The sequence below is a fragment of the Sarcophilus harrisii genome, chromosome 3, assembly GCF_902635505.1.
Source record: "Sarcophilus harrisii chromosome 3, mSarHar1.11, whole genome shotgun sequence".
NCBI classification, from domain to species: Eukaryota; Metazoa; Chordata; class Mammalia; order Dasyuromorphia; family Dasyuridae; genus Sarcophilus; species Sarcophilus harrisii.
This window is the reverse complement of record NC_045428.1, coordinates 361438105-361454311: the sequence shown is the minus strand read 5'-3', so window position 1 is coordinate 361454311 and position 16207 is coordinate 361438105. Positions and strand designations below refer to the sequence as shown.

General features: G+C 38.2%; 1 protein-coding gene across 3 annotated transcripts in view; it reads right to left on the bottom strand.

Annotated features, from left to right (window-relative positions):
- GRIK4 (glutamate ionotropic receptor kainate type subunit 4) overlaps positions 1 to 16207 on the bottom strand; it is a 670650-nt gene that overhangs the window by 12575 nt on the left and 641868 nt on the right. For 2 of the 3 annotated variants that reach the window (XM_031960162.1, XM_031960161.1), the window contains exons 18-19: positions 15037 to 15262; positions 4940 to 5068 (exon numbers count right to left, since the gene is read on the bottom strand). In XM_031960162.1, the coding sequence (XP_031816022.1) occupies positions 4940 to 5068; positions 15037 to 15262 (355 nt within the window). Of the gene's footprint in view, positions 1 to 4939; positions 5069 to 12658; positions 12945 to 15036; positions 15263 to 16207 lie in introns of those variants that run through there. The other variant, XM_031960163.1, reaches the window with a different exon arrangement.

The following is a 16207-nucleotide window of genomic DNA, read 5'->3' as shown; positions in this document are numbered from 1 at the left end:
TACATTTGTAAAAAGATCTTAGAATTATCCCTAGAACATTATAGATGCTATCTAAATGCTTATTGCCTTCTCTTTCTCTCCATTCCCTTCTCCATTTCCAAATCTCATTATTATCTCCGAATAGAATTAGCATAAATATCAGTAGGTCTAAAATTCAAAGACAAAAAAAATTTATTTTTTGTTATTCTAGTCTTGCTTAAATTAGAACTTCTTTCAATTCACATTTTTGAAATTTTTATTTTTGGTGGGGTGAGTTCATGTAATACACCATTTAGTGTTAACCATTCAATGCTGTCCTCTCCTGTGCTCCTTCTTCTTTACCTTCTTTTCTCACATTAATTTCTCTTGGTACTTTTGCCTAGACTGCTCACTCAAGATGGAATATTCTACTACTCTACTTATCCCAAGATTACTCATTGTTAGTCCTACTCAAGCTCCTCTCCTTCACAAAGCTTTGTCAACTCTAGTGACCCAAAGTCTCATAGCTCAGAATTTTGACAATTGAGGAAAGGAAGATGGGGTGGAATGGTTCATTTTGAATTCAGCTTCTAGTCTGAGAAACTATTCCCCAGGATTGTGCTCTTGACATCTTATACATTTTGGCACCCTAGGACAAAATTTCATCTCTGTTGATACTCACTGATCTGTGCATTCTCTGAATTTCCAGAGCACTTACACTAGATTCTTACCATCCAACACTTAATTGCATGTTGTTTTGAATTATTTGCTAAATTCTTCACATATGTTGGTCTTGTCCATAAAAACAGATGGCAAACTTGTGCTTCTCTTTTCTCCCCTGCAGTACCTAGCACTAGAATGGGCACAGAGCAGCTGCTCAGTAAATACTTATGGCTCTGCACCAAGAAGGTTAACCCTGTTTAATCTTCCTTGGGTCTGACAAGCTCCATTTTACTTTATAGACATGAATGATAAAAATAACAACTTCATCATATGATCCAAGATAATTTCATTCATTTGTTTTCAAAAGAGAATTATGAATGAAATGATTTTCAAAAAGAAAAATCATCCACCAGAAAAGTCACCTTTTTTGGTTTGTTCATAGGACCAGAATCTTAGAGCTAGAACTACTCATCAAAGGTCACCCTGTCCAATCCTTCATTTTATCTATGAAGATGAACCTGAGGTCCAAGAAGGTTTTCATCTGCTCAGGATCACAAAGCTAGTTAGTGGCAGAGTCAGGCCAGAACCCAGTTTTTTGGCTCCTGGTTCCTAGCTCAGTGCTCTTTCCATTGTGCTACATTGCCTTTTAAGAAGTCCTATTCAATACTTTCCACAGAACCTGGCATATACATTTAATAAAAGCTTGTTAAATTAAATGGCCAGGCTGGAATTCTTTAGTATCCCTTGAGAAAATGTTTCAAAAGATCTTGTCAGATTTTTTTCAGAAAACCTTTTTTTTTTTTTTGGTATTTGGAGATGGGGGAAAGTTTTCTAGTTTAGGATTTACCTTTTTCTTTTTTAAAAATTATGGCTTTTTATTGACAAAACATATGCATGGGTAATTTTTCAACATTGACCCTTGCAAAAATTTCTGTTCCAACTTTTCCCCTCCTTTCCTCCTGTAGATGGCAGGTAGTCCGTTAGTACCATACATTTTAAATATGTTAAAGTATATGTTAAATAAAATACACACACACATATTTATACAGTTGTCTTGCTATACAAGAAAAATTAGATTTAGAAAGAAGGTAAAAATAACCTGAGAAGAAAAACAAAAATGCAAGCAAAAAAATAACAGAAAGAGTGTAAATGCTATGTTGTGGAGGATTTACCTTTTTCAAAAGGATATGTGCATTATATCACATAGATCCAGAATTCCACTAAAATGCTTCGGATTTATGTGATGTTGAGTTAATGTTAGGTAACAAGGGTATGAGAGATGCAGTACAGTTATGTAGAAAGGTTTGAGGGCCTGGAGTTAGAAATATATGGGTTCAAGTCCTGCCTGTAACTTGATTGACTGAGTAAACCTAGGAAAATCACATAAACTCTTAGTACTTCAGGAAGCTCTATAAGCAGCTCTATTAAGTTTTAGAGAAGTTGGGTCTGGGAACCCAGGCTGAGTAAAGTGATACAATTGACCAAATGTGTGTTGGCTGCCTTTCATTCTGTTATAAAATATTATGGTTTCTTGTTTATTTGTCTCATTATCAGTATAGCACTCTGGGGTATGGTGAAAAGCAATAAAATTCTTTTATTCTATCACAGGATCTGACACCAATGACAAAACAATTTCAACACAAAACCAAAAAAAAATACACAAAAGATTAGTAATAAAAAAATCCTTAACTTTGAGTATAAATGTCCTTTGGGAATTAATGGTCCCCCAGAAAAAATTTAAAATCTTGTCATTTGTTTCCAAATAAGGGGAGCACCCTAAATAAACAGTGAGGGGAAGTGGTGTAAAATATGGGGAAAACTCCCAAGAAAACCTGTACTATCCTGACTAGTGAAAGAATGATAAAGGCTTAAGATTTATTAAATGTGCACATACCAGCAACCCAAGCAGGATTGGAGTTTGTGTTACTTTACTCTCTGTTTCTGAGTCAGAATAAATAACTGAGAATAATTCTCCCAGGGAAAGCTGACAAAATCACCACTGACTCTAAGATTTCTGGCCTACTTCTGAGATTGACTCTCCAAAGTGTTAAAGTGATAATGTGAAGGATGCTATTGACATTCTTGTGTTCTCTCAGGAAAAGAGTCGGCATATATTGTCTTCTGCTATAGTCGGGGGTGGGCAGAGAGTGTCTCTTCATATCCCCACTGAATTTTCCATAAAAGTACCCAGGGCTGCTCTCCACAGCCTCCCACCTACAGGTGAACAACTACCTACCTTTCTAAATAATAATTTTCTTATGCAATAATACTCTCCTTTGAGTCAAGGTGGACCACTCATCACACCTTTGCTGTCATTTTGCTGCATTATTGTATCTATCTGTATCATTGCTTCTACTCTCTGTCATATGTAGAAAAGACTTTTCCCTTATTTCTACTTGTCAAAATCCTTCCCTTCCATCCCCTACTACTACCTCTTCTACGAAGTCTTCTCTGATCACCCCCACTTAGATATTGATTGGTGACTTCCTTCAATTTCTTCTACCACTTTAGATTTCCCTTTCATACATATTATACTCAATTTTTATTATATATGTCATTCTCCCTAAGTGCATGGTAGGTTCTTTGACAGAAGCTGTGTTCTAATTCCATTGAGTTATTGTTCAACTATATTCAAAAACTTAGAAATAGTGATCACTTATCAGGATGTGCTGGTAAATATTTAATATTTATTGAAATGCATGACAAATTTTAAGATTACTTTGGATCACTAACATTTACTTCATTACTTTCTTAAGTCTGGACAATTAACAAAATGAAAAGTCAAACCCTGATTCATGGCACCTGTCAATTTCTGAGGTATAAATGTTCACTCTTAACATTTAACAACCAGTTTTCACAAGTTTATAGGAACTGACAGCAGCACACACCTGTAACTTGTCTTTTTTCTCAGTGTGACTTGGTGAGTAGCAAATTGTGTTGACCATGATTCAAAGAACAGTTATAGCAATTATGTTACTACTAATGTGTACTCCTAGAGTGAGGGAATGTCATGGTTTAAAAAAGATCTGTTGTGGACTGGAACATTTTGGTACTGTCCATCACAACTACTACAGAGAATCTGTTAAAATTCATTCTGATATCTGCTATTTTGGGGGCAGCCTTTTCTTTTTTTGAGGAGGACTGGGGTATAGTGGAAAGAACCTTACCTCCAAGCTCTCACTTACTTCTGTGATCATTGTGAGTGTTTGGCTTCCTCATCTATAAAATGGGAGTAATAATATTTCTGGGAGGCAGCTAGTGGCTCAGTGGATAGAGCATTGAGCTTGAAGTCAGGAAGACCTAGTTCAAATACAGCCTTAGACACTTCTTAGTACTGTGATCCCTGGTAAATCACTTAACCCTGCTTACCTCAGTTTCCTCATTTGTAAAATAATCTAGAGAAAGGAATGGCATACCAATTTACTATATTTGTCAAGAAAACCTTAACTGCGGTCATAAAGGGTCAGACTGAGCAACAACAAAATAATACCTGCATCTGTAAAATGGAGGTAGCAATATATTACTATTGTGAAGAAAGAGCTTTGCAAATTTTAAAGAGTTATAGAAATATGGATTGCTATTATTGTTCTTGCCCTCAGGTAGACTCTTTAGTTGGAACTTGATCAAAATGTGAGTCTCCCTCTTTAGTTTAAGGAAGGAAAATGTTTCATTTCCCAGTTTATTCCAAGTGTCATAATCTGGAATTGTAATGTGAAAAAACAAGTAGCATCAGAAACTCCTTTAATTCAAAGAGGACCAATGACATCATGGAGTGATGTCTTCTCTGAGTGTAAACTGGGTGTGAGGTAGATTTGGAGAGTCATCAGTCTTATTCTCTCTTCCAGAGTTGTCATAGTCCAGTGACAGGACAAAAGTTAAGAAGGCTGGTGGTGGCCCAAGATTCAGTGGATGATCTTGTTGTCTTTGGCGTTTAACCAACTTCTAAGCACCCCACAGAGGCCTTCTTCACAAGCTTGGGATAGACATCCCCTAACTCACCACTAGTTTTGAGGCCCTCAATTACCCTCAATCTGGTTTAGCCCAACTGCCAGGGCAATTTCACCAAGGTATGGCCGCCCAGATGAGAGTTGGTTGACAGGTGAAAGCCAAAGATGGATGAGCAAGCTCGAACGGGGCTTGGCAAACCCTCATATCAGAGATACTGATCTCTGGGCACCCCCATTAGGACTACAACAAAAAAGAAGAAAATCAGCTAACTAAACAATTTGCTGTGGGTCCACTATGTGCCAGGCAACATGCTAAGAATATAAAGACAAAAATCAAACAGTTCCTTAAGAGGAGTCCTAAACATCCTTACCTTTGGCTCTGTGATCTTCCTCTTTGGGGCACTTCCCCCCTTCCCACCATTTTCTCTTCAAAATTTCCAGGCGGTTGTTCTCTTGAAGTTGAAGAATGGCTAGGTCAAACTCGTCACGGAATATAGACCCTACAAAACATAGGAATAGGAGGACACAAAGTGTGAGTGTTCATTATGATTTAACTCTTTTCTCTTTCCCTTTCAGAACTCTTCTTTGAGATTGAGGATGAGTGATGAGAAAAAATATCAGGAATAATAGTGTCTCAAAATCCAAGTTCCCTCCTTTGTCCCAGAGGCAGTTCATTGGCACACTCCTCAGAGGCAGAAAGCATCTGGACAAGTTGTTTAATCTTTTCTCAGCCTCACTTTCCTTATCTGTAAAATAGGGACAGGGTTGATGGCCTCTAGGGTAACTTCCAGCTCTAAATCTATAATTCTTTTATCCTTTCACTCCAAGAAATCTGTCTTAATCTTCTTGGAATGACAGGAATTGTGTTCTTATAGTTCATTTACTCTTCATTTTACCATAAATCCACAGAATACTTCATATTTGCAAAGTATTTTATAATTCTATTGTAAAGCTAGAGTAATTCATTTTATTTATCTTAATTCTGTTTATTATTCATAGATTTTAGATCAGATTATTTCCCTGTGTTCCAAAATAGGGGTCCAGGCCTCTTGAGGGTGGATGTGTAACCTATCCATCAGAGAGTAAGAAGATAGATTAGATCCCTTTCTCCCTACAATAACCAACTAAGAGATTTGTTTCCAATACAATACCACCTACCCTCATCCACCAAAACTCATTCCACCAAAAACTTACTTCTCACTGAATTATTTTCCCTTCAAGCTCACCATTCTTTTCAAGCTTTCCTTTTACTGTGGAAGGCACCCCTATTTTTCCAGTCACTCAGGTTTCCAATTTTGGAGTCATTTTTGGTTCTTCACTTTCCTTTCCTCTACATGCCTAATCAAGTGCTAAAAATCTTATTTCTACCTTTGTATCTCTAACATTTGTTCCCTATTCTTTACTCACACTGCCACTAAGTTAGTACAGATTCTCATTACCTCTTCCCTGGACCACTGTAATAACCTCACATTTCTAGTCTGTTGTTTTGCTTTCCAAATTCTCTTTTCAAATAAAATTATTGAATCTTAAAGCTGAAAGAGGCTTTAGAATCTATTTGGGCTGCAGAATGTAGGATCTCTTTTAAAATACCTTTAATGGGTATTCATCTAACCTCTCAGTTCTTCTGGTAGCAGCTAGACAATTGTTTCACAAAGTAGCTTATCTATTTCTGGATGGCTTCTCCAGCTTCTTTCTTAAATCAAGCTAAAATCTATCGCCCTGTGTTTTTCAGTTATCATTCATAATTCTGCTAAATGACACTATATGGAATAAGTCTTTTATCTTACAGTCTATGAAATATTTGAAGCAGTTTGTAGTGTCTTAGCTGAAGTAGTCAATAATAAGTCTGAGAGGTGGAAGGAGCTGAGTCACAGTGACCATAGTTGTTTTTGTTCTTCTTTCTTTTGTTCTTCTTCCTTTTCTCCTTCTCCTTCTTTCTCTTTCTCTTCTTACTCTTCCTTCCCTCCTTCCTTCCTTCTTTCTTCCTCTTCCTCTTCTTCTCTTCTTCCTTTTCTCCTCCTTCTTCTTCCTTTTCTTCTTCCTCCATCTCTTCTCCTGTCTTTTTTTCCCTTCTCCTCTTTCTCCTTCTCTTCTTCTCCCTCCTTTTCTTCCTCTTCCTCTTCTTCTTCTTGTATCAATTTGTCATCTCTTTTTCCAGTGGTATAGATTACAATTCAACTAAGAGTTCATGTCTCCATCCTTTGAAATCCTTTAAAGAGAAACTACCCTATGAGTCGGAGGTCGTATTCAGATCTTTTAACATCTACATACCAGGGAAGGCTTTTAGGCTGTTCACTTTTTCTCTTTCCTTGATACTTACTACTTGATCATCTTACTACCTTTTAAACTCATACTTTTTGTGAGTATTTCCCAACGGTTACAGCTTCTTTACATAGGCCCATTCACCATGTCTTGTTCTATTCTCATTTGATTCTTTGGACACCACTGTGTGACTCATAGCCATGCCTCACTGGTGAGGCAATATGCCCGGATGGATAAAGGGCTGGCCTTGGGAATTAGGAAGGTATGGATTTGAATTCAAGTACTGAGTCTGACACATTCTAAGCATGTGATTTAACACTTCCCTGTTTTTAGGCAACTCTTTAATCATATATTACAGATCATAATAATATAGCCTTAGAGCCATCTAGTTAGCCCTCCTTGATATACAGATGAGGAAAAATGGGCACAGGGAGATTAAGTGAGTAGGTGGTAGAGTTATTTGATAAAGGAAATATCCATACCAGGAGTTTTCTGTGCAGATGAAAAATACAGGCCTCCCTCTTGTTCCCCCTGCCCAATTTCTGAAATAGTGGTGGGGTTTTTTTAAGCAATGATTTATGACCTGACAATTTTCGAAATGCAATCCAGTCTTTCTTTTCTTCCTATACAATTATGAAACCATCAGTAATACCTGTCCAAGGTATACGCTCCTATGGACAAACTAAATGGAAATTTTAAAAAAATGAAATGAGTCAGTTAGGTGATGCAATGGATAAAATATTGGTCTGAGTCAGGAACATTCATCTTTCTGAATTCAAGTCTGCTCTCAGACTGGCTGTGTGATCCTGGACAAGTCATTTGACCTTATTTTCCTTAGTTCCTCATTTTAAAAATGAGCTATAGAAAGAAATGGAGAACCACTCTAGTATCTTTGTCAAAGAAACTCCAAATGGGGTCACAAAGAATTGGCCAATTGAAAAACAACTCAACATGGGGACTGGATGGTGAGGGTGGGGAGTAAGAGCACTGAAGGATGTACTAAAATAACTTAGAAAGCAGTCTCAACATTTAGCTTATCCTCCCATAGAACACTTCAGAAATGCTCTCCCTATTGGAAATTTAAAAAATATATCAATTCATATCATAATCTGGATAAAAGGCACTTAGCTCACCGATTCCCCTCTTACTCCACCCCTATTGTATGAACCATTAAGTTTATCTCTTTTAAAGTCATAGATCTTATTGAAGAGACCTTGTAATATTTTGAGGTTTGATGAAATCAGCAAAATATCACCCCCATGTTAGAGTAAGAATAGGACTTTGCTATTTATAGGGTCCTCTTTCTATTTGGTCTCTGCAGGATTTCTTCCAGAGGAGGACCACTACTGGTGAGTTCATGGCTCTTGGTTTTCTCCATTGCTTTCTATTGGAATTCAGAGAACCACAGAACAAAGTTATTTGTGTGGGTGTCTATTAAGGAACCTTATGCAAATTTAACATTCGCATGAGAGACACTTTGTTGGAAGGGAAACTTTAAGGCTATGTTTTGCTCTAATCAACAAATAATAAGTACAGCAGTTAATTGTGTCCGTGAATATGTGGTCTGCTATAGAAATAATTTGTGAAAGCCTGTCTTATATTTTCACCAAGGATGTCCTTGATACATGTGTAACTCCTCATAAAATTTTTTTATAGAGATGAGAAAGTAAGTGTGGAGATTGGTAATTATTGATGTCTTCTGGATCTCTTTTTGGGTTGTAAAAACAGCGCTTGCTTTTCCTCGTTATCTAGCATCTTCTCTGCTTTCAGATAAATCTCAAATGTCATACTGATGCTCATAAAACAGTGCTCTGATCTTATATATAGCAGGGTAGCAACTCTGCTAAAGAAGCTTCAGTGGCTCCCTATTACTTCTAAGATAAAATACAGACTCCTCGGTTTGGCATTTAAAGACATTCACAGTATGTATCTAATGTAATTTTTTATACTGATTTTATATTATTATTCACAAAATCTTATTGTTCAGTAATTTCAGCTGTGACCAACTCTTTGTGACTCTTGGCAAAGATACTGGAATGCTTTGCCATTTTCTTCACCAGCTCATTTTATAGATAAAGAAACTGAGGCAAACAGAATTAAAGGACTTGTCCAGGGTAAGTCTGAGGCTGGATTTAAATTCAGATCTTCTTTATTCTAGGTCTGACTCCACCTAGCTGCCTCAAATTATAAAATCTATATCCCAACCAAAATGAAGTACTCATTTCCCACTATATATGATCTCTTACCTCTGTATCTTTATACACCATATTTGGAATATTCTCCTTCCTCACTTTTGAGTAATTGAGTAATTCCTACTCAAAGCCTTTTCCGATTTCTCCAGTTCTGTCTACTCAACAATTCCAAATACTTTTATTTATCTGTGTACCTATTTCTTTCTCTCAGTAGATTGTAAATTCCTTCCTTCCTTCCTTCCTTCCTTCCTTCCTTCCTTCCTTCCTTCCTTCCTTCCTTCCTTCCTTCCTTCCTTCCTTTCCTCCCTCCCTCCTTTCTTCCCTCTTTTCCTTTCCTTTAGTAAAGGAGGCATTTAGTAAAAACAAACAAGCAGGAAACTTGATTGAATTGAATCTTAAGTATCAATCTCTTAGTGCTTTAAAAATGTATCCTTGCCAGACTTTCTTCTATCTATAATGGTTCTGGCTCTATTGCTCTTCCTGTCTTCATTTTTGTTAGGGCCATTTCTTTATATAGTGCATTAGACATCTCTGCTTTCACTGATTATGAGCATAGTATTATATAAAAATGCTGGCAGATGTGGTTCATTTTTCATCTCTCTCTTACTCTCTTTACAGGTAATCTACAAATGCTCTTGGAATGATCTTAGCTGGTTTTCATGCCAAACTTTCAACAGATTACTTTTCTCCTTTACTGCTCTTGACTTTTTTGTGAAATAACACTATTAGTAATCTTCTATCATTTTCCTCGATAATATTTTATAATCAGTTTACATTCCAAACAGTTGTTTAGGCTGTCATATTATTCTTCCTGAAAAAGAGATTGCTGACTAAAGTAGTTTGGGATTCTCTGGGCTTCTGTGTTGTATTGTGGTGACTGCTTATCTCTGTTAAACTTTTGTAGGAAATGACAATAATCAGAATATCTCTCTCTCTCTCTCTCTCTCTCTCTCTCTCTCTCTCTCTCTCTGCCTCTCTCTCTCTCTCTCTCTGTCTCTCTCTGTCTCTCTCTCTTGTCTCTGTCTGTCTCTGTCTGTCTGTCTGTCTCTCTGTCTGTCTGTCTCTCTCTCTTCCTCTCTCCCCTCCTATCCCCACTCCACATTTGCTGTTAATTGCTTACTTGAACAGATTATAGAGATTACAATTTTTCTTCTCATCTTTATCTTTTCTTCTAATTTGGTGTTAATTTTGACTTTTGTTCTAAATAGTTGATGGTCAGACTTCATGCCGTTCATTCAGAAATAAGAAAATTCTTTCACACTACTTAGCAGTTGTTTGCTCTATCTCTTCTTTCCTATCCTTCCTTTTCTTCCTTTCCTTCCCTCTCTCCCCTCCCTCCCTCCCTCCCTCTGTCCCTCCCTCTCTTCCTTCCTTCCTTCCTTTTCTTCTAGTTACTTATATGAACTAGCAATGGACTGATGAGAGCAGAACCTGGAGCATGATAAAAGAAATTTTCTCATATCTGTCAGCATCAAGAACTCACTCACTCAGCATCATCCCCCAACCTTCACAGTGTTCAATTGAGTTCAGCTTGAGCCTACCTCCCACATATTCCAACTTGTTTTCTCCCTCTCTTGATAACTAGCTAATAAAACTGTTGTTTAGCACAATTTGATTTTTAATAGAGTATGTCAATTACATTTGGTTCTGGTATTGAGGTTTCATCAGAAAAATAAGGTCAAATGAAACCCTGGGAAGTTCAATTCACCATCATGGGACAAAGTCCCTAGCCCTGGAACAAAGAAGTTATCTAAAGGTAGAAAGTACAATTAATCTGTTCATTTTTCTTGCCATGGTCAGATGCCTTGGAGTGGGAACTCATGGAGATATTGATAATGATGTTCTGCCATAAGCTCAACTATGTCAATATATAAGGTATGTAAATTTTCAGAGTGTAAGGACATTTAATTGACTTTATAAAGAACCAATGGTACATTACATATGTAGTGAAAGAATGAAGGTCAAGGACTGAATGAATAGTTGTCTAGCAAATATTATGTGATGATTGCTGCCACCAGCTCTGTGAAGCTTTTGTTCAACTCCTTCAGATATGAGTGTTCTCTCCCTTCTTAAAATGTCATGTGTTTATTTATTTGTGCATATGTTGCATCCCCCCAGTAGAATGGAAGCTCTCTGAGGATAAGACCATTTCATTTGGTTTGTATTCCCAGTGCATTATAAGGCAGCTTGTACATAGGAGCTACTTAACCAATGCTTATTGATTTGAATGAATGACAACAAATCTTATTTACTTAGGATTTTAAAGGATTGGAAAGCATTTTCCTCACAAAAACTCCATGACATGGATAGATAATACAAATATTTTCATCACTATTTTACAGATATTATACTTTTATGTAATGGAAGTGTTAACCACTCCTTTGGAAGAAGCCCTGAAAGTACAAATGTAAGAAGACCCAATCTCCAAGAGTTTACCCATGGTCAGAGAACTACTAAGACCCTGAGATGAGATCTGAAGGAAGGTCATTGCATCCTAAGTCAACTATATCAAAACGAGTTGAATGATCATGCATATCTTCCCTATTTGGTTAGTTATAAAAAAAAAATCAAGATTTTTGCCAGTTGGTTTGATAGCACTTTTTGCAGGATTCAGTTAAATTTAACTGAATATGTCATAAAGTATGCATTTCAAATTAAATTTGTGGTTCAGTCAGTCATATTAAAATAATATGGCAGCCAATAAAATGTTTTCATATGATCTATCTTTTTAAACATAGTTCAATGAAATTGAAATATAGGTACAAATGAACTGACTAGAATATACAGTTCAGAGAACTAATGTGCCACAAACATTGACAGGTACATCCTATTTTATTATTGTGTTTGTTCATTTTCTTGTTCCCTTTAATCTTTGAAGAAGTTGCCTAATTTGACAAAATTAGAAACATGCCTGAAATGATAAATATTCAGAGAGGTCTAAAGTTTTTTGAGCTCTGGTCAGGTACACATAATTATGGCTAACTACTAATTATATATATTATTATAAGGTGTGTAACATTAATAAAGTTAAGGCACAACTGTGCCAAATCCTTGTTTCTAGCATTCACATCTTTATTCTTGCTTGTTCTCTGCTGCTCTTAATTAGCACACCTAGTAAGGGCCTAAGTTTATTTCCCTGTTTACCTCTGTGGGTAAGACTAACAAGTTGGGTCAAACTTAGAAGGTGAGCATCACAGAAGGAACATAGCTGGATGATATTCAGGAAGTCAGAAAGCATTACCATCTCAGAGCTGAGAGTTTGTATATTAGTATTGGAATTAATGGATAGTGTTTCATTATTGGTTCTTTGATCCCACTCTGTAATGGGCTAAGGCTTGAGTTGATGCACTGAGGTCCCAAGCACGTAAGGCTAAATAATAATTGGACCATACTCTATTAATATATATGCTTGGAGAAAGGATGGCCCAGTCCACTCTCTGTGCAAGTCCTGATGTGTTGTATAAGAAATGATGATTTTGGTGGGTGGAGGCACAGGGGCAGGAAGTGAGACTGCTGGCTGGGTTCTGTTCTGGTGGCTGCTGGTCTCACGGCTTCTGGTCTGGCTAGCTTCTTGACTCAGCTGCACACATTGCTATTGCTGATTCCCTTCTACCTCCAACCTTTCTCATCTCTGCTAAGAATAAAGACTGACGATTTTCCCCTAACCTGAATTCCTGACTCCGGCTGATTTTAAAATACGCGGTCATCACACCACTCTTGGAGATCAATATGAGAGCTGGAGTCTTGAGTTCTCTGGGAAGGTCATATTAACTCTGTCCCTATTAGAATCTCCCCTTCATTGTGATGATGTTGCTTTATCATTCCAGGCCAATTTGGAGGAAATTCTAGGATCATGAAGAAGTTTTTTCTGATTGATGCCATTGTCCAGGGCAGAGAGGGAAGGCTCACCTTCTGATCTTACCTGAGAATAACCACAACATCCTCTTTGTTTCTACAACTCCATCCCAGTTCATCTACCACACTTATGTCTCTTCTTCCTATTACTTCTCCTCTACCTGTTCAACTTTCCAGCTTCAATGAGCAGTCTTGGCTTCCATGTAATTTCTTCTCTGGCTTATATAGACTTTCCTTGGCTCAAGTTCCCCCAACATAGACCTTACCCCATACCTCCATTATCTTTCTAAGCTCCAAGCTTAGTATTTGGCAGCAGCACAGAAATCCGGGCCTCCACATCTTGATGACACTTCCACACAGTCATTCCTACCACCTACCGGCTCAGTTCTGCCCCAATCCCCATGGATAAATGTTAGAGCTCACCCTGGCCAAATTGGCTGAACCCATGCCATTTCAGTCGATTGGAACTGTACAGCCCATTCTCAATTACATGAGTTGCAAGGGAGAACAAGGATTAATGAAATCCACAGATAATTTGAAAACTATCTTACTTATAAGTGTCCTTCTCTCTGTCTACTAAATCTTTCATCAGGGATATTAACAAATGGCAAAATTAATTCTTTTGAGGTTTTACCTCTTTGTTCTCCTCATAACCACAGTTAGTGGAGGTGGTAATAAGCAGAGAATTGGCCAAAAGGCAAACAGCAGGAGGAGAATATAAAGAGAGAATGTATCAAGTCCATAATTAGCTTCTTAATAACAGGGAGTGGAATATTCATCTATGACTTTATCATACCCCATACATCCTAGGGAAAGAATAGTGGTCTCAGTTGGTAGAATCATATAGAAAGCTCCAAGCTGAATCCAATATATAGGTTACTATTAATAACTTCTCCAAAGGTATGATCTGGATTCAGACCCTAGCACAGCTTATTACAGTTTCAGAGGCACACTCACAGCCCAAGGGATACACATTCTATTCTCCCTCCTTTGCTCCCTCTCCTATGGGATAAGGAAACTAGCAGAGCACACACATCCAGGGATAAGAGGGAAATGGCCAGGGTACAGACCACAGCAGCTACCCAGCCCCCTGAGTCATCCACATCAAATCCAGGCCCCTGCCCAATCCCGACCCTTTGATGCCCTGTGTAGTTCTAACCCAGAACTGTGTTGAAACTATCTTTTTCTCTTTCAATATTTTCTTTGTGATCTCATCAAACCCTGTGTATTTTAGCTATTATCTCTATGCAGATGACTCCCAAATCCACAAATCTAGCCCTATATCTCCTCTGGATTCCAATCTTGCTTCCCCAACTGCTAAATATTTCCACTTAGGCATCCTGTGGACATCTCAAACCTGACATATTCATAACAAAACTCATTATCTTTCTCCCTAAATTCACTTCTCAATTTTTCTACTTGCGGGCAAATGGCACCTTGTGAGTATATCCCAAGGTTCTGTACCATCTCTTCATAATCTCATCAGCTCCCATAAGTTCTGTTATTATCTCTATGCAGATGACTCCCAGATCAATCCATCTAGCCCTAGTCTCTTTTCTGAGCTTTCATCTTCAATCACCAAGCCAATTTCTCTACTTATAAGTTCCATAGGCCTCTTAAATTTAACGGGTCCAAAACAAAATTCATTACCTTCCCACAAAATTCTTTTCTCTTCCCAAATTTCCTACTCCTGTTGTTATTTTGTACATCACTATGCTTATATATTTTTGCACCTGCCATACCCTTCTCCAACATTCCCCCCCCTCTCCTAGTGGGACATAAAGTAATTGAGGGAAGGGACTGTCTCACTTTTATATTTATAGCCTCAGTACCCAGCATAGGGCTTGGCCTACAGAGGTACTTAATAAATGTTTCTTTATTGATTGATGGTCTTTGAAGTCTCAATGACTTATTCTGCTTACATAGGCTGTTAGCTACAACTCTGCAATGGGCAGAAGTACCAGAAAGCTCTCTGGAACCTGGTCTCTGTCCTCAGACCTTCCAGAGCTTCACCCTACTTTGTTCTGTTCCCACAGACTAATGCCACGTTTTCTGTAATTCTGCCAGAACCCACTGAGAGGGGCCCACTTCAAGACTCTGTTTCTAGGGCCTCTGACTCTGGAGGACCCACATAACTAGGATTTTCCCTCTCTGCATACCGACTGGCATCCCTATCCCGTAGCCCTTGGTGTCCAGCAGGCCCCCGATCTGGGTGAGGTTGCAGTTTCGCTGGCGGTAGTATTCATTCATGGTGGACTCCAGCAGGAAGGCATAGTTGGAGTTCAGCACCCGGGCAATCCCTTCTTCCGTGCTCTTCACAAACACACTAGGCTGCTTAGAGTACATGTAATTCCACATCCTCTGATATGTCTGGTAGCGGGAATTCTGGGGAAAGAACACATGGAAGTGGGGTAGGAATAAAGAAATGGATTTTGGAGAGGGGGAAGCAAGCTAGTACCAATAACCCGAGCAGTCAGAATGCCCTTCCCCAGGATTTTAATACAAATCACATGTAAAAATGCCTTCTTTTTCTCATTCTTAAGAGATTGATGAACTTGGAGGAAGCAAGCTAAGATCAAAAACTGCTGTGAGGTTTGGCTGAGCATGGTCTAACCTGAAGACCACTCATGTATTTGTCCAGTGATCTGGGAGGATAACAATCGTATTTTATCCATGGGGCAGGCATGGTAGTCTGACCCCTGTAAGGCTCTGCCAGGTGTCTTATTTGCTGGCTGAGCTCATCCTGCTCTCTCCTTGCTCACTTGTGCAGGTAATTTTCTGTTGCTAAAAGAACATCCCTCTTCCTCTTTGGGGAGATTGCAATTGTAATCCACTTGTTTAATACTCTTCTTTCTAGCCAGTTGCCTCTATGAAGCTTTCTGTTCCCCACCACCCCAAAGGATCTGTCCCTACACAAGTTTCCACTTTGTCAGAATCTCTCCTTTACCCATTATATCGGGACAAGAACTGTGTTTTTTCATCTTCCTATCCCCCACATCTGGCACAATGCCTTGCATCTTATAGATGATTAAAAATTATAGAATTGCAATTCAAATCTAGCCTTGGATTCTTACTAGCTGTGTGATGTTGGGAAAGTCACTTGACCTCTGTTTCAGTTTCCTCCACTGTAAAATGGGTATAATAATAGCACCTGCCTCCCATGGTTGTTGTGAGGATCAAATGAGATAATATTTGTAAAGTGCTTTGCAATCCTTAAAGTGCTATGAAAGTGCCAGGTATTATTTACTGTTGTTATCATTGCTGTTATTATTAATCTGTTGATGTTGTGACCTAGAGATTTAGGTTTTCTTGCCCATCACTGTTTAGTTC